The sequence below is a fragment of the Pygoscelis adeliae genome, unplaced genomic scaffold, assembly GCF_000699105.1.
Source record: "Pygoscelis adeliae isolate BGI_AS28 unplaced genomic scaffold, ASM69910v1 Scaffold438, whole genome shotgun sequence".
Lineage (NCBI taxonomy): Eukaryota > Metazoa > Chordata > Aves > Sphenisciformes > Spheniscidae > Pygoscelis > Pygoscelis adeliae.
The window spans coordinates 175,866-201,087 of NW_008825313.1; the positions used below are offsets into that span (position 1 = coordinate 175,866).

The 25,222-nt window shown below is 46.0% G+C and overlaps 2 protein-coding genes across 2 annotated transcripts in view; one reads left to right on the forward strand and one right to left on the reverse strand.

Annotated features, from left to right (window-relative positions):
* Window positions 1–1,226, forward strand: part of DOK1 (docking protein 1, 62kDa (downstream of tyrosine kinase 1)) — a 3,400-nt gene extending 2,174 nt beyond the window's left edge. The window contains exon 3 of the mRNA XM_009330261.1: window positions 66–1,226. Coding sequence (XP_009328536.1) covers window positions 66–1,178 — 1,113 coding nt within the window. The 3' untranslated portion in view covers window positions 1,179–1,226. The remainder of the gene's footprint in view (window positions 1–65) is intronic.
* A 6,437-nt stretch (window positions 1,227–7,663) lies between these two features.
* M1AP (meiosis 1 associated protein) overlaps window positions 7,664–25,222 on the reverse strand; it is a 31,247-nt gene continuing 13,688 nt past the window's right edge. The window contains exons 3-8 of the mRNA XM_009330262.1: window positions 23,200–23,377; window positions 11,805–11,978; window positions 10,116–10,266; window positions 8,782–8,923; window positions 7,882–8,220; window positions 7,664–7,850 (exon numbers count right to left, since the gene is read on the reverse strand). Coding sequence (XP_009328537.1) covers window positions 8,002–8,220; window positions 8,782–8,923; window positions 10,116–10,266; window positions 11,805–11,978; window positions 23,200–23,377 — 864 coding nt within the window. The 3' untranslated portion in view covers window positions 7,664–7,850; window positions 7,882–8,001. The remainder of the gene's footprint in view (window positions 7,851–7,881; window positions 8,221–8,781; window positions 8,924–10,115; window positions 10,267–11,804; window positions 11,979–23,199; window positions 23,378–25,222) is intronic.

The following is a 25,222-nucleotide window of genomic DNA, read 5'->3' on the forward strand; positions in this document are numbered from 1 at the left end:
AGCCTTCAGTATGCGCTGGGTCGGCAGGTGCTGGGCAGGATGTGACCCTTCCCCTTCCCCTGCAGGTGATGTTCTCCTTTGAAGCTGGCAGGCGCTGCGACTCCGGCCCAGGGAACTTCACCTTTGAGACCAAGCAGGGCAACGAGATCTTCCGCCTGGTGGAAGCCTCCATCCGGGAGCAGAAAGCACAGGTGGAGGAGAACCGGCAAAGCTGTGACTCGCTGGATTCGGACAGCCCCAGCATGGTGCTGATCCGCCAGGCCCTGGCTGACTCCCTGAGCCTGGAGCTGCCTGCGGAAGGGGATGACACCCTGGCACCCAAAGCAGGGCTGGTGCCCAGGCCCACTGCGGCAGCAGAGGAGAGAGATGCCACATCTCTGCTGAAAACCCGGACTCTGCCAGAGCTGCCTGTGCCACAGGCCAAGCCCGCGGTCCCAAGCACACCCCCACGCTCCCCTCTGCCAAAGGTGCCCTGCGCCGTGCTGCCGGCCGAGGACCCATCTAGCGTATACTCAGAGCCCCTGGACTCAGTGAAGAGCTTCCGGCCCTGGTTGGACCCACTATACTCGGACCCCATAGACAGCAAGCCCATGAGCGGGGCCAAGGCACCCAGTGGTGCCTTGGATGAGACGAAGCTCCGGTTGCCGGTGCTGCTGTACTCGGGCATGTATGAGCAGGTCCGGGCTGAGGGATGCAGCCAGGCCCCCACGGTGTCTGGGCAGAGGGAACACATCTATGACGAGCCTGAGGGTCGTGCTCCCCGCTCGCTGCCCCCCCCCACCTGCATCTATGATGAAGCGCGGCCCACGGGCGAGGCCTGGCGCACCCAGGGCCATGACAGCAGGGGTGGCTATGAGTATCCCTACAACCCCAGCACTGATGACTACTCGGTACCTGCCTTCCAGGCCAAGGCCAAGGGCCCCAAGCCGGTGCCTGCCCCCAAGCCCCAGGCAGCCTTTATCCCTAAAGGTGCTGAGAAGAGCGGGGACCCTGGCAGGCGGCGGGGGAACACTGCCCCTGAGAAGGCAGTCGTCAAACCCAGCCTCAACAGCAGCAACAACAACAACGTGGAAGTGCTGTACAGCCAGGTGGTGAAGCCCCAGCACGTGCAGAAGAAGGAGCAGTCTGTGGATGAGTGCAGCTTGTCGCCTGTCTACGAGGACTTAGGAGAGATATAGTGTGCTGCTGCTCTGTACCTGCCTGGGAAGGACTGGGGGGGCCACCAGGCCCATTTGTAAGCGGTGCCAGCTGCTGTCCTCCACAGGTCCTGAGGGTGGCTTGGGGCTGGGGACTGTTCTGGGTCAGGCAGAGCCCCACTTGCTCACCAGCGCTGAGGGGCTGCATTTTCCTGCGGGCTCTTTCCACAGCAAGAGCAAGAGAGCTGTGGCTGGTGCAGGTGCCAGCGAGCTTCTCTGGCTCTGGAGCTGGCTCCACTGCCACCTCCTGATCACAGGAGGGCTAGCTGTGTTGCCCTGTGCCTGCTGCTCTGGCTCTGCTCTGGCTCCCTCTCTGATCAGGCCGCAGGGCTGGGATGGAAGACTGCATGGAAGACTGCTTGCCATCAGTCTCCAAAAGTATTTTTATACAAAATTATTTTAATATTAAAATCTGTATGTCTCAGAATGAAATGTTTGCCTGTGGCATGTCTGGGCTGTCAGGCGTACGGATGGGGAGATGCTGGTGCAGTGCTGCGGGGCAGGGCGGCCCAGCTGAGCAGTGTTCATATGGTGGCACATTTGTGTCTGTGCCAGAGCTACTGAGCTAAGAAGAAACTGTGAGAAAAAGCATGTGCCAGGTTCAGCTGAGGCTACGATGCCCTGATGCCAGGGGATTAAGGGATAGAGTCAGGCTTGCAGGTACCTTTATGTGCTGATCAGGGCACAAAATGTTGTGATGGCCTCTCTGCTGCACCTCGGGGACTGTTGATTAGTCACAGGATCTCTCCTTCCCCAGCTCTCTGCTGATTTTCCCCTGACTCCCAGCTGTTCCTGAAAGGCCTGGGATGGCCCAGTCTGGATCCCATTGACTTTAATGGCAAAAACTGTGATCCCTGCTGTGTGGTCTGAGGCCAGGGGTTTGGCTGCGATTGCTGTGTGGCTAGCCTTGGGCAGAAACCTATGCAGGGGAAAAACAGATTGTCCTTTTGGTGCTGGTAATGGTTTTGAGAGATTTTATGTCCCTTCTGTGCGCGGCTAGACCATGTACCCTGGCATTGGCTGTCCCCGAGTCTGGACGGGGCTACTGATGACTTCTCCAGGTTTACCAGCCTGTTGATGTAGACAGCAGCAAAACAGCCAGCTGTCAAGCAGCACTATGATGTACCTATGCAGAGGACTAAGCATGACTTCCGCAGCCCCAGCTCAGACCCAGGGAGCCACAAACCATTGGGGAAATCTGGAGGATCAGGTTCAGGTCCCCAGACTGGTGAGATGGTGATGAGGCAGTGAGCTCTGGGCATTTGTCTGATGCCCAAGTTGCAGGGGGGAAGCCTCAGTCCTGTAACAATACAGTACAGCTGTAGCCAGGACCAATTTGTGGCTGTCCTCCTGTGATGGGTCCTCTTCCCCACTGGGGTTTTGCTGCAGGAGGAGGGAAGAAGCCTAAGGGGCTTTGGGAATCTGAAGGAGGCTGAGGCTGTTCCTGCCTGGGATGAGAGGCACGAGCAGCAGGCATTTGCTGCTCATGGTTGGCTGCTGGGTGGTCCCATCCTGTCTATGGTGGGTCCATGTACGCATCCCAAGAGCAGTTCTGCCCGCCTGCTCCAGAGAAGAGCTCTGGGCATTGCTTGGCAGGGGGCCCAGGCCACCTGCCCATAATCCTTGCTTGTGACTCCAGTGTGAGGCTCCATGATTTAAATGATGAAGAGCAGCCTCCCAGGAGCAGAGCCCCAGGACTCTCCCTTCCATACAGCCATGGGTATTTGTGCATTTCCATCACTGTGGTCACTGTATCTCAGTGCACTGTGTCAGCTCCATCCTGTGGAGCTGATAGTGGCGGACATGCAAAGTGGCTGACCCAGCTTTCACTAAAGAGGGTGACGGTGAGGAAGGAAAATGCTCCAGCATCTGTGCCAGACCAGGGGTCCCTGCACAGCCCTGCACTCCTCTTGGCTGGGAGGAAAGGATATTTATTTTTCTTGCTTCAGCAATGACATAATCTCTCGTAACAGCCAATTTGCGACTAAGACGTAAGTGCGGAAGACAGGAGAAATGCTCCTACACATGGCCTGCTTTATTTATGCACCCTGCCACACAACAGAAATATACGTGCAGCAGGGAAGGCTCTTAGTCTCTGCTAATCAGGAGAGACAATCCATTCTTTTCTGGCTCAGTGTTGTGGACCAGACCTGCCATCTTGCTCAGACTGCTGCTCTGTGCTTCACCTTATCTCCTTTCTGGCAGCAGTTCAGGGTGTAATAGATGCTTTGGGAAAGCATAAGAAATAAGGTAAATGTAGAGTGAGCCTTTGGCCAAAGCGAAAGTCTGCAATGAGCCCTGACTTTAGGACCAGGAGATGATCTTTCTGGATTCAGCCTAGATTAGGATTTCTTCTGTCTGCCTTCATAGAATCACAGAATAGTTTTGGGTTGGAATTGACCTTAAAGATGATCTAGTTCCACACCCCTGCCATGGGCAGGGATACCTTCTACTAGATCAGGTTGCTCAAAGCCCCATTCAACCTGGCCTTGAACAGTTCCAGGGAGGGGTCATCCACAGCTGCTCTGGGCAACCTGTTCTGGTGTTTCTCAACCCTCACAGTAAAGAATTTCTTCCTAATCTAGTCTAAATCTACCCTCTTTCAGTTTAAAACTGTTACCTCTCATCCTATCACTACATCTTTCCTGTAGGCCCCCTTTAAGTACTGGAAGGCTGCTATAACGTCTCCTTGGATGCTTCTCTTCTCTAGGCTAAACAACCCCAACTCAGCCTGTCCTCATATGAGAGGTGCTCCAGACCCCTGATCATCATGTCCCTCCTTCTTTCCTTTGCCTCACTTCCACTGTCTCCTTACAACTAATTTCCATGTGTTGAACAGTGAAGCAGCTGGGTGCAGCTCAGACACAGCCGTGGCACATCACAGTGGTTGTGTGCCATGGCTGAGTTCAGTCTGTGTACTTGGAAAATGGTATCCTGCCAGCCAGTCTTGAACAAGGCTTTGTTGAGGTGCTTGGAGATGCATGGCTTACGCTTGGCTGCTCGCTCTGCCCATTTTCTTACAGTGCAGAAATGGTCCTGGACAAGCAGCTTTGCTCGCTTCTGGGCAGAAGCTTCTTCTTCCCAGTCCAGGTGCTATGGGACAGATTGGGTGGTGCATGGGAAGTTCTTTGGATATCAGACTTCCTCATGTGAGGACAGCATGTGTGCCTCCCTGTTCTCTGCTAAAAGCCCATGCCCCAGATTAGCTGAGAAATGTCAGTACTGGTCTAGCAGCCACAGCTGGGATGCAACAGAAGCAGAAGTCTTGGTCTCTGTAGGCCAGGTGGCAGTTTTTACCAGGAGAAAATTACTTGGGACCTGCTCAAAACCCAGCCAACCTCTTCCCCTTGGGGCTACCTTTTTCTGTTTCCTGTTCTGAAAGATTATGTCCTTTTATAACTGCTACCTCCTCCCCTCTAGGGCCTAGCATGGTGCAGGCATGAGACAACCGTTCTGCCAGGATATCCGTTCTCACACTGGCATTGGGGAAAGCACCCAAGTTCCGTCTGGCTGTCAAGAGCTGGTCAGAGCAATAGCACAGTTATTGCCCTGCTTCACACTGTGGTGATCAGACTTTTCAACAGGGACCCCCAAACAGCCCCAATTTTGTGATTTGCTTCCCCTTACAGTCCCTTTTCCCTCTTCCCAAGTTTCCCCTTTAGCAGCTTCCCTCTATCAACAATAAATCACAAGCCCTTTTTTGTTTACCCATTCCCATCGGCAAGGTGTTTTGTTGATTTTTGTACCCCAGTTTGGTATTTATGATATGGTTGCCAAAGTAATTTCTACCTGCATCATCAGTTCAGTCAAGCTAATCCCCTGTTGTTGTCCCCCCCCCCAATCTGCCCAATTTTGTCATTTTCATATTGTTGTCTCATTTGCATGCCCCAGGCTGGGCCATGTGTAGGTGCATTACTGCCCTTTGCTACTGCTCCTTCCCCAGTTTCTCACACTGTGAGCTTGTTAGAGACAGGCAGGGGTTAGCCACCAGCTTGCACACCCTAACAAACCCACATCCCTGTGCCTGCAGGGGTGTCTGCCCTGTCCTCAAGGTACCTGCCCTTGACATCTTACCCCAAGCAACTGTCTGAGGTGCAGCCTCCTGTCAGGCATGGAGTGCTGCCAGGGCATGGGAAGAGCAGATCCATGCCCTGGGTGGCTAGCAAGGCCTGTTACTGAGCTGGGATCCCAGGGAAAAGAGATGGCTCTGGTGGCTCCGCTCTCCTGCTGTAGCAGTCCCCCCAGGAGCATGGTGTTTGCATTGTGCCCTTGGTCAACTGCAGCTGTTTCTCAGGAAGTACAGGTCAGTGCTGGGATTGCTGCATACAGTACACATTATAAACTACAGGCAGTAAGTGAACATTATGGTGGATAACTTTATTTTGAAAACAGCTTGTCAGAATGAAGTAAGTAGAACACAAACCGCTGATGGTGCTCTGCATCCAGGAAGCCCAGTGAAACCACCCCCACCTTGGCTCAGTCGAGCTGCCCTCAGCTCCTGCCCTGCCAGGGGCAGCTGTCGTATGTCTGCACTGAAAAACAGGCTAGCACCTGTGCAAGCACTGGGCAGAAGCTCTCTGGAAAGCTCCAGGCCAAGTCCCCCCATCTTCTGAACCCTGCCAAAAAGTACTTGCTGTGTTGGCTTGCAGGACAGTCCCATAGGCACAGACGGGCCATAAGGAGGAGAGCATCCAAGGAGCAGTTGGCTGGGAGAATGGTGCTGTGCTGCAGCTCCAGCTGTGGTGAGCTGTCACTGTGTAGGAGCCAGCCAGGGCATTATGACTGGCTTGGCACTTGCTACAAACCCCTTCATGAGCTTGGGAGTTGGACAGTGAGACCAATTATGGAAGCAAGCGAATCGGCATCATCATGGGTAGTGCTGCTCTCAGGAGGGCAGCATTCTGAGCTTTAAGATTAAATTCAAAAGCCTTGTTTTATGCCTATTCAAACACCCTGAGGGCAGCCTGATGTTACTGCCTACTTTACCTATCTGTCTGACTTCCTCACTGCCCTGCTTGCAGCTTTTCTGCACCCGCTGACAGCAATCTGTGGTTTGTGGTCTGTACTAGCCTAGTCTCAGAAACCAAAATTTGAGGCATGCTGGTGATGTGTACTGACAAGAATGGGAAATATGGGGTGTTGCAGGGGATAGCTGAATCTCTGGACAGAGGGCCCCGGAGTAGTGGGCTTCCTGCAGACTGACTTGGTGACTAACAAAACCATAAAACAACAAGGAGGAACAAACAATGGGAAGTGCCTGTCTGACAAAGGCCAAGCTTAGTGTCTTGCCCGATCACTTCTGGCCCAGTGCGTAAGGCTTGGCAGCCGAGCAAGAAGCCAAGCCATGACTGCATGTGAGCAGGCTCAAGCAGTGCCCTGGGGTTCACTGCAGGAACTCGTCATACTCTTTGGGGAGCAGGGAGCGCTCACAGGAATCTCTCCTTACCCCTGCTGGTCTGAACACTTGGACAGGAGAAGGAGCCATCAGAAGGGGTGCCACCGTGGCTTTCACTCTGCTCTGATGCTGCAATACAGGGACAAAATACGAATGTACTTTGTGGAAGGAGGTGCTGGCTTGTCCAATAGTGCACTGTCCCACTGTGTCTGCAGGTGCCAGCTGTTCAGCATCCCTCTCCTCAATTGCATGAGCTTATGCTATGCCCATCCCTCTGCTCTGCCAGCTGCAAGTGAATGTTGTCCCTGCCATATGCTGCCTTCCCTGTACCACTAGGGTATCTGCAGGAAGCAGACCAGAAGGGCAGAACAGAGACTATCTAGGCTGGTCGAAGGCAAGAGACATACCTGCTTGGGTTGATGCCGCTCTGGTCGCTGGTCCCTGGGCTGGGCCTGCTGCCTGTGCAGAGGTTTGTACAACATACTCTTCAGGTATTTGTAGAGATTGCTTTTTAGGTGCAAGGGGTTATAAGCAACTTCCACTTCCAAGCTGTTCAGGGCACTCTGCTCAGACAGAAGAAAGAACCTAGTGGTTATGAGATGTGACAGGTAGAGGCTGTGGGGTTTGCTTGGGCTTTTTTGGGGGGTTTAGTGTCAAGGGCTTTTTTTGCAGGCATGAGTGTTACAGACGCTCCATGCCACCCTGCAGTGATGGGAGAAGGGATCTTTGGCTGTGCTGCTACCCACAAGGACCATTCTTAGCTGTGTATAGAACAAGAGGCATCTGCAACCAGGTCTTAATGGATTTAAGCATTCCCTTGCAGGATGCAGTCCTATCCTCCCCCATGCCCAGAATCAGCCAACAAGCTGGAGTACCCGTTCTGGGCACTGTCACCCTCAACTCTCTGCTTCATAAGGCGTCTTCCCCCTCCCCGCAACAGACTGGAACATTGCTCCAAAGGCCAGGCATTTGCTGTCCATGAAGAAAGCTGTAGGATATATTGGCTGCTGGGAAGAAATTTTGGAGTGCTCCCTCATATTCCAGCTGTCACTAGACATTTTCACAGCTGTTTCCTCCTCTACTCATCTGCTAAGACCTATAGTGAGGGCTCTGCCCTTCCTGGCATCACCTGAAGCAGAGGCAAACAACTCAGGAGAAGAACATATGGGTGCACAATAGGAAATGCAGAAGCCTGAATCTATTGGAAGAAACAGAGGTACTTTGTATATTGGTTTATCTTATGCCTAAAGCACCTCTCTCTGCAGTCTGAGGAGATCCATGTTCCCCAGCAATGAGGGAGATAGATACATCTTCAGCAGCAACTGCATGTCCTGTGCATAAAGGCTGGTCATTACTCTGATCCCTGCTTGTACAACTGGGATCCTTTCCACAGATATTTGTGCAGGGCTGTCAATGACTTACCTCTATAAGGCCATGCACTCTCTCAGGATGTTCAGCAAGGAGGGCTGGGAAGGTTGATGGCAGCAAGAGCTCTCTCATGGCGACTGCTTTGACAAGTAGAGTGGCAGAGTCAGAAGGGACAATGATGTAGTAGGAATGCACCACGATGTTCCAGTTTGGACTAGTGTTCTGTGGCTCACGTTTGGCCAAAAGCATCCACTTCCTTTTCTAAATGGCAAAAGCCAAACCCAATGTGAACAATGGGCAATAGCCACTTCCTTCAGCACTTTCACTGTAGGGGCTGCTGGGTTCAGGAGCAGACATTCATACACATCAGAATAAGAACACTATTGTGCATTATGGTTGAAGATAGTATGTTGTTTGGTTTTTTTTTTTTAATTGAATGCAAGACAATTCTTAAGAAAAACATCCAATTTTGCTTTACGACTTGTCAGTAATGGAAAGTCCTCCACGTCCCAAGCCTTGGTTAATTATTTTCGCAGTTAAAGATGTACATCTAACTCCAACCCTGACTTTTGCACTTCATATGTCCAAACACTGGATTTCTGATAGGCTATAGAGTCTTCTCTAAGGTTTGATGTGCTGTAGCGTCTCCAGTGGATGCATTGGCTGGAAGGATTTACAAGCCCAACTCTGGCCCATGAGATGAAGCTGCAGCTTTTGAAACATGTTTTCTTGTGCAGGCTAGACAGATCTTACTAGATATGCACTAACTATTCCTTTCTATGGCAATTCCTCCCCATGAGACTGCAATTCTCACACACTCACCAGAAGACTATGACATAGAGCATGGAAGCTGTGCTGGTTTGTTTCCAGTTCATCCCAGTCTAGCTGCCAGCAGCTTGTGGGCTTGATGATGAAGGGCAGGCCATACAGTACAGACTCACAGACCCCTTCAGACTTCAGAGCCCTGCAAATATACAGCTCATGTTAATGAAGCACAGCCAACGTGAAACCAGCAAGAAGACTCTACCAGGAGATTACTAGCTCAAGTGACTATGGGAGTATCAGCTGCAATACCACTACAAGCACTTAATGTCTGTATTGCTGTGGCCTGTCACTATGAAACCTTGCAGAAAAGTCCAATTGCAGTGAAAAGAGGCTTTCTTGCTGATTACCAGATTTCCTTGTATCTGTGTTGACAAGAGCATGCCAAGAAGCAAATCCAGTCTTCATGCATTTGCATTTTGTATACAAAACAGATTGTTAATCTGGGCTCTTGGGCAATAACTCACCCGGGCAATCATCTCTCTTCCTAAGTGATTTTTACTGGATCATGGTTATCCTTCACTTAAACTGACACGTGCTCTACTCCTGCACAGAGCCAACATCCCACCACAAACACCACTACAGACGTTACAGTGTTTGACATTGCCTGTCCATAGCGCACACTTGCTTCGTGACAGGGCATTATTAAGTAGCTTCAGTGCTTTGACTGTGGGCCATTTATGCACAATTACTGAGTGCTCTTCAGCTACTGACAGGATGAGAATCATTTTAAGAACAACTGTATAGTTCAGAAATTACACAAAATTTTTCCTATAAATAAACCTCAGAAAAGATTAGAGAGCATCACTCTTGTTATGCTCTGTGCTTACCAGCCATAGACTGCTGATGGGAAAGCGAGTAAATTCTTTCGTGAAGTCACACAGCACTATGAGGCTTTGCTTGCTTCTTTACTACTAGTCAGCTAGTTAGCTCAGGCTCTGACATCCAATTAATTGCTGTGGCCTCATTAGGTAGTGAGAGAACAGCAGAATTATATATGGAGCAATGGCTGCAATCTACAGAACTTCACACTGGAGGGAAACAACTGTTGCATGAATAACACCTATGATGTTAGCTCATAAAGTGCTAGTGTCATGGTAACACCATTTTTGACTCTGTGCTCCTGTCTGCATGTGTGGGATGTGCTGTTCCGTAACACTGAGTTATGGGGGTTTAGGGTATCTTACATCAGAATTTTGCTCACTAGCCCTTTGAGTCCCTCAGCACTTTATGGTGATGTTACTAGGTCGTAGTTGAAATTGCACAGAAAGAGTGAAGGCTGCTATTATACCAGCCTTCCAGTTACCAAGCGCAAAGCATGTAACAACACTTACTTTACAACCCGGAGTTTATACAGCACTGTAGCTGGCCAGGCTGCCATCTGGCAGGGTGAATTAAAATCTGCTGCTCTCATGGTGCCATCAGCCATCCCAGAAAGTAGAGCTGGGTCGAGCAATCTCTCCTGCAAATCGCACTTCAGGCACACTAGGAGAAGGAGATTGGTTTAGATTGCTGGAAATGGCAATGTTTAGCACCTGACATGCTCAAAGCACTTACAAACACTAAGTTAATGTTTTCTAGCAACAGCAACTATTAAGGGAAGAACAACGCTAAAGCCTGTGACACAAGGCAACAATCTATCCCCATTTTACACACAAGGGAAAATACCAGATGCTTGGCACATTAATGAAACAATGATTGGTTGGTAACTGGGCAGGCAAGTTTCAGTTTTAGCGATGAGTGGCCAGCTGTAGAGGGAGCAGAAGCTCGTTTCCCAATGCTACACTGGGTTCAGGGCCACACATTTCCTGCCAGCTTTTCTATCTGTGTTTGTGGAGAAACCCAGCACACTGATGACACTAACTCTTGTATAATATGATACATAGCTGCATACAATTTCTCTGGCCTTCTACAGATTTCTTGAGTGTGGGAAGGTGAAAAAACCTGACTGCAGTGTAACTTGGTTTGTCTTGCTAGCTATAATAAGGCAATGCATCAAATATGAAATTCAGTGTTATGATGAAGGAAAATCCACGTTTAACAAAATATCGTAATTGCCTGGAGGCTGTTATGGTAGCTACTACATAAATAAAAAGTCACACCAGGCTTTCTGATCTGCTTGCTTTCTGATCTGCTTGCTGTGGAGCATATCTGCAAAAGCCACCAGCAACTCTCTATAAGCTTTGCTTCCAGTCTGGAACTGGCCTGTGGATCACCAGAACAAAACAAGTGTGCTTCTGCTGTGATGGCAATGGGAAGCTGCACATGAGTACCATATTGGAATGGCATATGGTACCATATTGGAGAGGCATGGAAAGGGGGTTGCCGGAACTGCATGTGCAGATTCCCATGGCAGTGCAATGGTGACAATACAGTTAACAACAATTGACAGGAAACACCTATGTCTGCTGTAGCTGTTGGTGTTTTCAGTACTCATCCAAGGATGGATTAGAGATTTGGACTTAGGCTAGTAAAGGAAAAAAAATTACATAGTCCCTATAAATTTTCCCATGCATTATTATAACTGTTGGCAGCTCCAGCTAGAACATTAGCTATTTTAGTGCTAAATCAATAGATATAAATACAAGCCAAGTTCCTTTGTAAGACAGCCTTTATTTAAGTGTGGCTCTGGCACAGACTTTTAGTATCAAACACAAGGAACACAATTTTTAGGGCTATACAACTGAGCCTGAAGGTCCTTGGCTCTCAGTATGTAAGGCTCCTTTTACCTTGACCAAGTGGCTATAAATTCACATACTCTTCAAAGGCACATTTTTGCTGCAGAATGGAAATGAATTACAGCATCAGCAGCCACAGGACATGGCAGCAACCTAGAAGTATTCTAAGCAAATGGACCCTCTTCAGCCTGAGACAACAGTAATTCCAGACAGCTTTCAAAGTCATGCAGAGACCTTACTTGGGTCTCTAAATGGGAGGGAACATGCCCATAGGACAGCCCTGGTTAATCTTTAAGGCTGTGGGATTTAGGATCTCCCTGCAGAGGGGGAGAGAAAATTAAATACTTAGGGTGGTCTTGGGTGCAGTGGCATGGCTGAAGCCTCCTGATGGAAGGAGGAGCTGGAGGTGTTCTCTCTCTGTGCCGTAGTCATGTAGCCATGTTTTAAACAGCATCTCCAAGCTGATGACATTGTCCTCTATGGTTTGCACATCGATGTCCATTCCCAGGATTGCAATGTCTGCAAGAAAAAAAAGGTGAAAAAGCACAAATATATTCAGCCATAGAACAGAACATTCTTTTGGATTTTCCACTACACTATACCTCCTTAGTCCCTCAAGTGCTTTCACATAAGAAGTGCTTCAGAAGCCATTACCATGCAAATCACAGCACAGCACTGTGATGCCAGCCCTCTTAAAAGGACATTGCTAGAAGCTGAGCTGCTCCACAGGCCACACCAACTTCACCTTCTCATCACATGGGGTGGGTGGATTGGCTACTACCGTCTTCAGAGGACTAGTTGTGACTGATGCAAACCATCCTCTGCTGCGGTCATCTTAGCACTGGCTTCAGAGACTCTTCTCACAATTTTAAACCATTTCCTCCTTTTCCCTAAGCAAGGGACACTGGATACGTGATGCTATGAGAGCTCAGAGACTGCAAAACTGAAATGCTATACTAACAGGGAATTTTGTAGTTGTGATGGAAAAGTACTACTCATACAGAAGATGAACGTTAGTTTGTAATATGGCTCCATGACTAAATTGCTAAACAACCTCAGCGTGTGTTTAAAGGAGCAGCTAGTCACAGTCCTGAGAAGAACAGACGCAAAACTTGACCTGGACCTGACCAACACACAGGACATGTTTCAACACATTACTGTTGAAGTGCTGCTTGGTAACACAGCAATCCCACAGTAGAACATCCTTGCAGATACAACAACAGTCAAAACTATCCACCACCATTACATTTCATTTCAAACAAGTGAAATGCATAAAATTTAGCGACTTGTTAAAAAGAAATTATAAGGACAAATTAAAAATGTTTGCAAGGACATAGCAATTATTTAAGCTACCATGTTGGAGGTGCAGAGCAAATGTATATGATCTAGCAAGAACATTTAGGAATGAAGAAATGTAGGCTGGTCAGCAGAGTTAGGGAGGTCGTAAACAAGATTAAACCCTTGCAAAAAAGCCCAAAACACCTCCAAATAATAACTCAAAGGTGCATCCAATTGAGAAGCGAGCATAAAGTCTAGCAGATTAAATAAATAAATAGGTAAAAGTGAAAAAAAAAAGAATTTTATGAACAATTTGCAAAATGCATAAGATGTAATATACCCATGTGTAAACACAGAAGGAACAGACAGACTGGTATCATTAATAGGGTCACCATACAGCTAGGATGTGAAACAGGTATTCTGAGAAGATGAGCACATAGCAGAAATAGCCTTTTTTTCCCCAATGTGTTTACCGGGCCAGCTAGGAACTAAAATACAGTGCTACATCCATCTGCAATGAGAAATCTTTTCCTTATGCGTTAGTATTTATAGTTTGCAAAAATGACATTATGCATCTGCTCCTACATTCAAAAAAAAAAAAAAAAAAGAAGACAGAAATTCATTAATCTTCCTGTACATGGCAAATCATCTAGGGCTAATAGAATGACTGTAATTCGTCAAATGGTCTGCAACTTGCAAACACACTTTTTGTAGTATGGCCATCACAGCAGGACATACTTTCTAATTGTCTCCACCTTCCAGCCTTGAGGAAGGCATTGAGATCATGTAGGTTGTGCCTCTGCAGCAAAGTAGAATCAACTCCTACTTACAACGGGAGGTCCTTCACACTGTCCTTGCTACTGAAAGCCTTTCCTTCTTAATGTCTGGTCTGACTGTCCTTGGCTGCAAGGACATTTCATTCCTTTTTTTTTAGTTCTTCCCAAATCTGTGTAATAAACTGATTACTCCCTTAGTTTTGTAGCAGCTTTTAAAAATGTATCTTAAGACTGCTACCATGCCTTACCCCAGTCTTCTCTGATGGTTATGGGAATATGAGTTTCTCCCCCATGGAGCAATGCTGGAGGATACTCTGGTGGAAGGGAATGTCCTGCTTCTCTCTGGAGACTGCTCTTCATGCTTTCTTAGGATGCAGATTTTGCATCTCCACATCTTCTTGGCTTTAGAAGAAGCGATATGTAGTCTAGTACTATGTGACAGTAAAATAACACATCTGTGTTACTAACATTCATTAAAGGTCCAGTAGGAACCCTTGCAGTGGATTAGGATTTCACTGCAGTAGCTGCAGTATAAGCAAGGCAATGAGATGGTCTGAGTCTTGAAGCTCAAGAAGCTCGAGAAGTGGGCCTGTGTGAACCTCATGAGGTTTAACAAGGCCATGTACAAGGTCCTGCACCTGGGTTTGGGCAACCCCCGGTATCAATACAGGCTGGGGGATGAAAGGATTGAGAGCAGCCCTGCCGAGAAGAAATATAAGCAGGTCCCTTAGTCTTCTAGCTGGTAAATGAAAGAGAACAAAGTGTAAGTCTAACTGCAAGGCATTTTTACAGGCCCTTAATAACTTCCAAGCCCTTCTATGTATTCACTCTTCTGGTTTTTTGGATGCTACATTCCAATACTGGACTCAGTAATGCTGTACAGAGAGCTAAAAAATACCCCCTCCTCCTGTTTGCGTGACTGGTAATCACATCAACTCTTTTGCCATAATATTGTGTTTCTCTGGGACTTGTCCAAGACAGCAAATACTCAAAGACTTGAGCTAGTAGTGCATACCCGGTTGATAGGCACAACTCTAGTGTGAGTCCCCACTCCCCTTCTCCCCAGCGTTGTTTGGATGTTCTGTCTAGTGAGCCATCTCTTTATTTTAGACATCTGCTGTGGTGCTGAAGACTGTTTTTCAGAACTGTTCTTTCTCTATTAGGAACAGTAAAGTATAGCAAGATGACTATCTTCTTCAATGGACCTAATTTCACTAACAATGATACCTGGTCCTCTGCAGCTTCTGGAATCAGGAGCAGTTTTACATTTCTATCTGATAAACATCTGTTCCGTTTCAGCCTTCTTCAGAAATACTAGGGCTCCATTGCTTTTTCTGTACTCCTGAATTTGCCCCTTTGTCTCAACAGGGCATGCTGTTTATCACATTGACTTTCTGATCTAGCTAGAGAAAAACTTGCTACTTCTCAGTGAGGAACCAAGACAGAGCTATATTAAAGGTTGCTTATTAGACAAATCATATAAAGCCAGGAAAGCCCCAGAGCTGAAAATAGAGATCGGGAGAGTACATGGGGAAGTGTCATATACGGTTACCCTTTTCTTAGTCTTTCCTGGGCATTTGTTTATGGTCTCTGTTCCTACTGGTCTCCCCTATTGGCCTAACTCTAACAAGTCCAAAGAGCTTCCCTGGCAAGGGCAGGGGGGTGCCAAAGAAAAGGAAGGAAGACAGTAAATAATCGTGGAGGACAACAGATGGTGACAAGAGGGGAAGTGAGCATTAAAGCATCAAAAAATTTTAATGTGGGACGGAGTAAGGACTCTGAGCAGAGCACCTCCAGCTGATGGGCTCTGTTCCTACTGGTTTTCCCTTGGGCTGGGCAGCCATCCCCCACAAGTCCCAGACCCTCCCTTGACAAAAAGGGCTGAAAAAGAAACAAGAGAGAAATACGTTAACTACAGGGACTGGTGAACTAAGAAAGTGAAGTGGGTGAGGATACAACACGTGGAAGGAGCCAGGCGGGGCAGTGAGCACTGTGCCTACCCCGGCTCGTGGCCAGCTTTGATCTCTCATTTTGGTAGCTTTTCTCTGGAAGCAATGTAGTGTTGCAGATTAAAATGTTTTGCTGGACACACAGTGTGAAGCTATGAATTCTTGGAACTATGTAATGAAGGGACAGGGTCACATGTGAAGAGATATGTCAAGGCCTATGGCACTGGGCTGGGTGTCAGCGCGCAGAAGAGGGGTGCAGTCAGAAATAGTTAAACAACACAATTTGTGCTTAGACGTTTAACTTATGCCCCCAAGCACATTCCAGAGTTGAAACTGCAGCTTGCGTAGACTCACCTAAGTTAACATTTAAAGTAGCTGTGCATATGCAAGAGAAAAATTCAACTCTGCTGGTGCCAGTGCCAAAGGACAGGTGCTTAACTGGACTTCAGGCTGCCCTGCAGCCTATGCTGAGCCCTGTTCTGCCACAGTTAGGAGCAATACTTGGCCTGAGACAGCTGGTTTACATCTGTGTGGGCTGCAGCTGCCTCCTGGGATTACAGGGCAGGCATCTGAACTGCAGGGAATTTTGCTGTAGCACTTTGAAAAGGCTCCTGGCTGCATCTGCTTGGTGCATTTATCAAAGATTGCTAACCTCACAGCAGAACTGACATAATGGGCCAGATACTTCTTGCACTGTAGGGTACGGTGGGGGATTAAGAGCAGCCCTGCTGAGAAGGACTTGGGGGTACTGGTGGATGAAAAGCTGGACATGAGCCAGCAATGTGCGCTCGCAGCCCAGAAGGCAAATTGTATCCTGGGCTGCATCAAAAGCACCGTGGCCAGCAGGTCGAGGGAGGTGATTCTGCCCCTCTACTCTGCTCTGGTGAGACCCCACCTGGAGTACTGTGTCCAGGTCTGGAGCCCTCAGCATAAGAAAGACACGGTCCTGTTGGAGCAGGTCCAGAAGAGGGCCACGAAAATGATCAGGGGGATGGCACACCTCTCCTATGAAGAAAGGCTGAGAGAGTTGGGGTTGTTCAGCCTAGAGAAGAGAAGGCTTCAGGGAGACCTTATTGCAGCCTATCAGTACTTAAAGGGGGCTTATAAAAAAGATGGCGGCAAAATTTTTAGCAGGGCCTGTTGTGACAGGATAAGGGGGAATGGCTTTAAACTAAAGGGAGGTAGATTTAGATTAGATAGAAGGAAGAAATTTTTGACGCTGAGGGTGGTGAAACACTGGCCCAGGTTGCCCAGAGAGGTGGTGGATGCCCCATCCCTGGAAACATTCCAGGTCAGGTTGGACGGGGCTCTAAGCAACCTGATCTAGTTGAAGATGTCCCCGCCCACGGCAGGGGGGTTGGACTAGATGACCTTTAGACGTCCCTTCCAACCCAAACTATTCTATGATTCTATGAAGGTCTTACCATCCAACAGAAGATCCAAAAGAAGGAAGCAGGGTAATACCATATACTCCATAGAAGTCTAAGAAGAAAATGCAAGCTTCTCACTGAATTGTCCATAAGAATGTTTTGAAATCATGGAATACAAGTCCATTTTATCTGACAAGATAATCAAGTGACATGTGTCACTAAAGCCTGAGCCAAGTGTCACAGCTGCTACCTCCTTAATGGCTAAACCTCCAGCTTGCTGTCTGTGCTTTCCCCAGTGCAAGTGTCTGTCTTGAATACGATACTCAGCAGCATATTCCACACTATAGGTATTTTTTCTTGCATAAATGGAAACTTCAAGCCTTGACCAGATATTTAACAAGCCCAGTTTAACAAGGCTGTTTCTGTGTATCTGGTATTTGCCAAAGATGACTGCTTCATAGAGACAGGGAACAACTGCGCAAACGTGCCCCAAACCCTGGTTTTGCCTCATGTTCATTAATTAGAATTTGTCTTATGTCCTTAAATTTCACTTCTGAAATTCCTTAGAGGATTGGGGCAGGGGGAGGGAGAAAAGCTAAATATTTAATTCCCATAGCTATATCTCAATATAGGTTTGTTACTCACATAAATGGTCTGCAGATCTACAGGATTTCTTTAAAGACGAAAAGAGATGATAGACCCTATAGCACAGATTTGCAAGTTAAGTGAAAACAGGCTCAGTTTTTCTTTTCCCAGGGTAGTGTGAGCCCAGACCAGTTTCCTGATATCGAACAATTTTGATGGAGGAATGGAGGAGAGGGATTTAGGACTGTTTCAATAACAATGGCTTATACAGTACACTACATTACAATTTTAATTGTTCCTGGGAATTTTGGCAACTTCTTTCATTCCAGTATGCCCTGAATACCAAGACATAATTGCTAACCAAGTCTCAGAGCTTCCAAACATCCTTTTATCTAAAAAAGAAAAAAATAATCACTTGCATTTATTCCAGTGATCGTCTATGTTTAGAAGATCACAGAAGATCTAAACATAAACTTGATTTATAAACATAGTTCCCATCTCCTTAATTCTTAATTTAACTGTTTTCTTGTGGTATGGCTTTTATATATAGGTATATATGTCCAATAATCTCATTTTTGTTATCAAAGTCTTAAAACAACTGTGTTATAAGTATCAGAGAGCATGGGATTGTTTCTCCCTATCACACCAGGTTAGTAGTTCTCAAGCAATATAACATCTCTTGCTATATTTGCTGAAACAATTTTGTTAGCTATTGCAGGTTTCTTCAGTGAAGCAGATTTAGTAAATGTTTTCAGATCATGTAATAAGCTGTTATGATACTTCTTCCATTTTGAAAGCAAGCTTTTGTGATGCTTTTCAAAATGTCATTTGAGAGAAGTATGCTGTGCTATTAAAACATAATAAAGTGCACATAAAGGCAATGCTTTGTTTCCTATTCAATCACTCCATGTTTCAGCATCAGCTGTTCTTGGAAATCCCACATCCTGCATGGGATTTCCAGTAAGTTTATTTTTTTTCCGCCTTTTCTTAATATATTTAGTCTGTGCCATTTTGAAGGTCGCTAAATTAATACAGTTTGGTTTAAATACACATATCATAGAATCATAGAATCATTAAGGTTGGAAAAGACCTCTAAAATCATGGAGTCCAACCGTCAACCCAACACCACCATGCCCACTAAACCATGTCCCTAAGCGCCTCATCTACACGTCTTTTAAATACTTCCAGGGATGGGGACTCCACCACTTCCCTGGGCAGCCTGTCCCAATGTTTAACCACTCTTTCAGTAAAGAAATTTACTGAAATTAAACATATGATGTTCACCACTACTTAACTCATACTGTAAACATTTTTGCAAACTGTGCTTAAAATTTCACTTTCGTGTCACCTTAAATTGTGTAACCACACATAGCAAAAGAAATTACCACCTTGTTTTTGAGGTTTGGAGAGAATAAAACTCAGCACTACTGTTGCATGCAAAAGAATCGCCTGACTGCACTAATGTTATACCTGAGTACTTACCTGTTACTTCCTTTCAGGGAGTCTGCCAGTAACAAAACTTTGGTCCTTGAGTGAAAAAAAAAAAATAATCTAGTAATAATCAAGAGCTACAGCTCTTCATTGTTAGAGTCAGTCCACATTGCTTCCAGACTTGGCATTTGTCCTAATGGGTGGCTGTTGCTGGTCTATAACAGACTTCTCCACCTTATTTCTTTACCTTAAAACTAGATATCTTTCTAAAGGTTCTTCATTCTCCAGAAACTGTGGGCTTGATTCAGAAATCTAATAAAACCGTACCTCCATGTTATGAAGGGAACAAAATTAGGTTGTATTCTTGAAGTCTGTCAGTATTTAAAAGACAAAACAAAAAATCCTTTACTCCAGTTGTGTAATGGCCAAGAGAGTTAGTTATCTCCCAGAGGAAATATGACATGCAGTCTATTAAAAAGAAAAGATTAATGCATCCAAGTTAACTGGGAAAGAAAGGTGAAACACCAAACAGACCATTCTGGTCTATTCTACCAAGGTCCAGGTCGATCATTACAGACAGATGGTAGATGTATTTATGAAAGATGGGTGAAGCTAGGAAAACAACATATTCCTGTTCTCCTTGAAATCAGGAGTCATGGATATTATGTCAGGAGAGAAACAAAACCTTGATTTTAAGTATGTTTTAACAGAAGGTTCTAGAGAAGCAGAACGTTGGGCTTAGGGAAGAACATGTAAGGATTACTAAAGTGATTGTCAGAAGTCAGGTACGGAGGCACCCAGCCCCTTCATACCCAAGAAACACCCATACAAGAAAGAAGGGAGAGACACCAGTAACAGCTGCCTCCTACCTACCCTCCTGCCTGTCAGGAAGGCTGTTTTGAAAGTAATACCCAGAATGGTTGGATAAAAAAAAATCTATGTGTGGTCTGGTCAAAAGGTGCATTGGACAGGAGAGCTTCCTGATTTGGGGACCAGATTTAAACCATCCCTTTTGAAAATTTGGGACAGTGAGATGAAAGAACTTCGAGGAAGTTTGGCTAGCTAACTGATCGTTACAAAGCAGACACGAGGCCCAGCAGCTGGAATAGCAGAAAGAGACAGAAGCCTACAATGGTACAAAGACTTTTCATGAAACCCAGTCAGAAAATATTTCCACTCTCATTGGTACACATGGAGGCCATTAACTGTTAAAAGACGTCAAAAAGAGGACGATAGAGCCAATCAAGAGAAGAGCTCAAACTCTAGCAATCTAACATTAAAGCCCTATAGCAGGTCAGAAGAGATTTTGATAGCAATTTACTAAAGCCATTACAAATAGGTTAATTTTTTTCAGGTTAATCAGATTCACAACATTTTAAGATGTCTGAGCTCTGTGGTAGAGCTGTATAAAACAGTAACAGAAAAAATAAATTGGAAATTGTCATTTGCTTCCAATAAGTTGAGATAAGAGAGGGCACAAAATGAATTTCTCAGGCAGAGGATTTAAAAAGAGATCATTTTTCGATGTGCTACAAATATAAATGCAGGATGCAATGTCACAGCAATGCTCTGGATATTAAAAATGTAAGTAGGCTCAAACAGCCACTAAACAAACTAATGGAAGAAATATCCACGGTGGGATGAACCTCATAATTAAGTGCTGCATTACAATGTTTATTTTGTAGTGGGGGATGGGCTGCAGTTGAACACAGCACTAATTCTTGCACTTCCTGCATGCTAGATCTTGCAATTTCAACGTTCTTTACTGTAACTTTTTCTAATACAATGAAATTTTTTTTTTCCAGAAACAGAGAAAAGGAGCTCCAACAGGTAAAAAAAATCCTCTTCATAAATCAGTTGGGCTCCTTTTTCAACTTATTTGGGCTACACGTTCCCTGGTGCTCCTCTTAGAGAGCAAATACATCATCTGAGTCTTCTCATAAGTAGAAGACTCAGAAAATTAGAATTTCATCATCTGAAATTTCAATGGCCTTTGTGTCCCCATTGATGTTTTCACTCAATTTATTGGGTGAAAGGGCTACAGAACTTCACTTTTAAAAACAACATGGTGGAGTTTTGGATGCTTTAAAGCAGTCTTGTGACCGAAATGCACAAAACATCTCCTGTTCTGTGGTGTCTAGTTTTCCAAGGCTTCCCCGCAAGGTTCTGTGCAGCACCAGCCCGATGCAAAGTCCTGACAATAATCCTCCTCACTTGAGAAGCCAGCATTTGCAGCCACCAAAAATACTGTCCTCTTCCCTTATGGGCAAGATCGGTGCTTTTAAAGAATACCTCAGCCTTGGAGCTGTAGGCAACGATTCCTTCCACAGTTTTGTAACTCGCAGGTTTGGTGCAGTTTTGGCGCAGTTTTGGCATATTAAATTAATTCTAAAGTCACATCAGAATGACAGAACCTCTTCCTTAGGACTCACTGTTCCCAGTGCTAGTGGTAACAGTGCTGGTCAGAAAGAGAAGGCGCTCCCTTTCTCCAGCCGAGCAGTTTTACCTGCAGAGATGAGCACTCTCCCTCAAGCCTCTGTTTTCAAACAGGCAGAATCGAGAATAACTCATTGAGGGAGACTACCCCTTCAGGGCAGGAAGTTTTTGAAGGGTAATAAGAGGGTTGATATTCCTCCAAGTGCTTGATTATACAACTCAGTGTTTGATTTGGTCTGCCACCAGATTAGTGGGATGCAGAGGCAGCAGGGAGAGCAGTCATCATCTGTAGCAAGATGCACCTAGTCAGTGCTGTGCTGCAGATGGGGGAAAACCAGTGTAAACTCCTGCTATTTAGCAGTCATTTTATCAGCCTCGAGAAAGAGCTGAAATAACTGAGCAGATTTGAAAGTTAGGTAAAATGAAATACAGAAATGAAAGTTGCAGTTATAGCAGCATTGCAATGTACAGGCTTCTACCACCGAACCGCTGTGGTACTGGACTTTTGAAACTGGTTTATTTAGAGTCTGTTCAGCGCCTTTTGCTTTGAAACAAAAAGGCTCAAAACAGGAGCTAACAGGAATTTCTGTTTCTGAATTTCTCATTACTATAGCTTACATTCTCACTGCTGAAAACTCAGTCAGATTAAGGGAGGAGTTCTTCACAGATATGGCCAGGAAAAATAACATTCAGGATCTGGGGTGTACTTGCTCTTTCACTGATGAAGCATGAGGCCAGGTGTGTGAGGGATGGGGCAAAAGGGAATCTGCGATCCACCTAAACATTCCCAGCCCCTACTCTACCAATTGACTAGAAATTTGCTACTGCAACCAGAAAAGGACAGCTAGAGACAGGTAAGGCAACAACATCCAACATCACTCAGTAAAAACAATACTGTCATTGCTAGTAACAGGTCTTACACTAACTTTGCAAGGCATCAGGACTCAGGTTTTTAAGCTTGTTATCAACTCGTTGTTAGAACTTGCTGTGTGAACCAGAGCTTGGTACCAGGTGTGTCTTGTTGATGGGGGGTTTAAGTGTCAGCAGTAAAGGCCTTTGAAATGGAGGCTTGGATTGGAAAATGGAGGCTGCAGGGCTACAAAGAACTCATTGATGTGCAATTACTGGTTACTGAAGAAGTACAGCCTTAAGAGCTCACAAAAAACCTGCCCTAAGCATAGAGAAAAGAAGTAGCAGCTAAGCAAGAACAGTATCAGTGACAAAAAACAGCTAATCAACAGGGTAAGTGTACCTGACTTCGTCTGGGAAAGTAACTCTTCCCAGCATTGTGCAATATGTAGCCTGGGGGAAAGGACTAAAGACTAAGAATTGTCTAGAAACCGAACATCTTGTAAAAGGACAAGATCTTGAGTTGGTGAGGGGGAGGAGTGGGTTATCTCTGTAGGGTCATTGAAACTGTAAATGGCCTGCCTGCTTCTTCTCCCCTCCCTTCTGCCTGTCTGTCTGCTCCTCTCTTCCCTGACTACCTGCTTCAAGGATTCTGGTTGCCTCTGCCTGCACCAAGGACCTTTTGATCAGCTGGTCAATTGCCTAGGGTGATGTTCAGTAGTATATGTGTGTCTGAGAGTGTGTTACTTCCATAAACTCTATGCATTTTTCTCTTTAATCCCTCAATAAAGCTGTATTGCACATGAAGTCAATTTTAGGTAATACCAAGAGATGCAGTAATGCATGAAGTCTATATGCTAATTTTACCCAAATGTGATAAAGCCCCGGAGAAGTGCTGTGGTACAAACTTCTTGCTGTTCCTCCAGGCACAGTAGTTCCCACTTACATGAGTGACACTAAATGGCACAAAGGAGAGTGGCATATATCGGACCAAAGCAAGAACTAGTGGTTGTCCTGCTGTCCAAAGCTGTAACTTCCCTGAGTACCTTGTCTGTCTTATACTCACCACTGCTGCTGGGCTCTTCTGCTGGCATGCACTGTTCCACATCCTCAGGCTCCAGAAAGTCTCTCTTCAAAACCTCAATGGCTTGTATTCTTCGCAGACACACAAGGTCTACATCTTTTAACTTCTTTTCCAGCTGCTTTACCATTTCTTTGCCAGACTGGCTAGTCAAAATTGTGATCTGAAACACAAATCAGAGTGTGCGAGAGCTGCCTCTACCCTAACCCTCTCTTGATAGGCGATGATGCCTGGTCTGTTTGAATAGCACAGGTCCCACTATGTAGAGAGGAGAGAAATCTTGCTAAAATATCTCATCTATTCAAAAGCAGATTTAAAAGCTTTTTTTTTGAGCTTTGGCTTATATTTAAGCCAATATGAAATGGATTGAGAGGCTCACTGTAGGAGCACCAACAGGTTTTGTGCCACTGCTGGAAGAAGATGGAACAAGCCACAACTGTCTTGTATTCTATGCTTTGCACTTATGGTCAGTGAATCTGTGTGTGTATAGGAGGGACTCTGCCTGAGACTTTCTGAGGGACAGCACCACTTCCCATTACTGCATCAATTATGGTTCAAGTAGACTAAATTTGGCCTTCTCACTTGAAGGCTGCATGGGATTTTTTTTTTCTTTTTAAGAAGTATATAGTCTATCCTGAAGATGTTTCTTAAGAGAGCAACAAGTAGGTGTGATTCCCACCTCCCAGTTTTGATGTAACACTAAGTAAGTGACTGCAAAGAGTTTCTTCATCATTGACAATCAGCAACAGTTTCTAGAAACATCAGGCATGTTTGACACCAGCTTCTACCCCAAAACAGTAGTTAGGTAAGAAAGTTTTGAGTTCCGACCTTGCCCGATATTTAGTGATGGTGAAGTACTGAGTATTCTCAGCACATCTGCTCATTGCTCCAAAGGACTATTTAATAACTCTAAATAAAGGATAAGGTGTATTCTAGGTAAGGCTGCTAACAAATGTCCTGTAGGGAGCATTTGGGGAAACTTAACAGTAGACCTTCAGAAATGAGTTCTACTACAAAGATATTAAACAGTTTTAAACAATGCCAACAGAAGTGACAGTTCAAAGGATAGGGATTTTTTTGTTTGGTTTGGGGGGGGGGGGGGGGGGGGGGGAGTGCAGGGGGCAGGGAGTATACCTTCTCCATTCAGATCTATCCTTAGTGTTTATCTATGAGATACTGGGAATCAAGTAGTGATTATGATCTCCTTTATGAACTGACAGAAGTAGATAACAGGAACTGTTCTTGAGTTGGGGGGAGCAGAACCATCTAAAGATACTTTTTTTTTTTTTTAATACAGCTATAGATAGAGCATTTCCTACACTACTACACCTTAATTTCACGAAAACCTGTAGGTTATGTGATGGAAGCTCATCTGCACACCCATGAAGGAGAACAGAGACACAGTGACAGGCAGAAGAGCCCAAATAATGTCCTGTCCTCAGCCCATCAAAGGCCCATTTCCCCAAGCCTGAAGGAGCACAGGGGCATGATGTCAGACCAGGAAACCAAATTAGGGGCTTGGAGGAAGGGACATCCTCTGGGGGCTGCTGCCTGGGCTGTCCCTGGAGAGCCTTGTCCAGGTGTGAAACCCATGAAGATGAGTCAAACCCCCGAGCACCTTTCTGACTGAGAGGGGGGCTGCTGCCTAGGGGTGTGGGACACATTGTGGGATGCAGGGGAAGAGCAGTTTGGGATTGCACAAGGCTTATTACAGGATGTTTAGGGGAAGAACCAAAAGTGGGCAAAGGGATGGAGCTAGGCAATTTGGGAAGGAACAAGTGTGGGAAAATAGAGGGGTAAGGGGATAAAAAGAGCCGGTCCCGTGTAAACAGTTGGCTGGTCAGTATGCTTGCCTGGCCAGGCCCTGCCATGATCACCACAGTCTGTCCCATTTTCTTCTTAAATTCCTTCCCAGTTCTGTCCTGGGTGACGGCTCTCTTCTGTGTGCACGTGTGGGGGCGGGGGGGGTCTCAGTGCAGCAGCTGGAGCCACCCCACAGGTCGGCGGG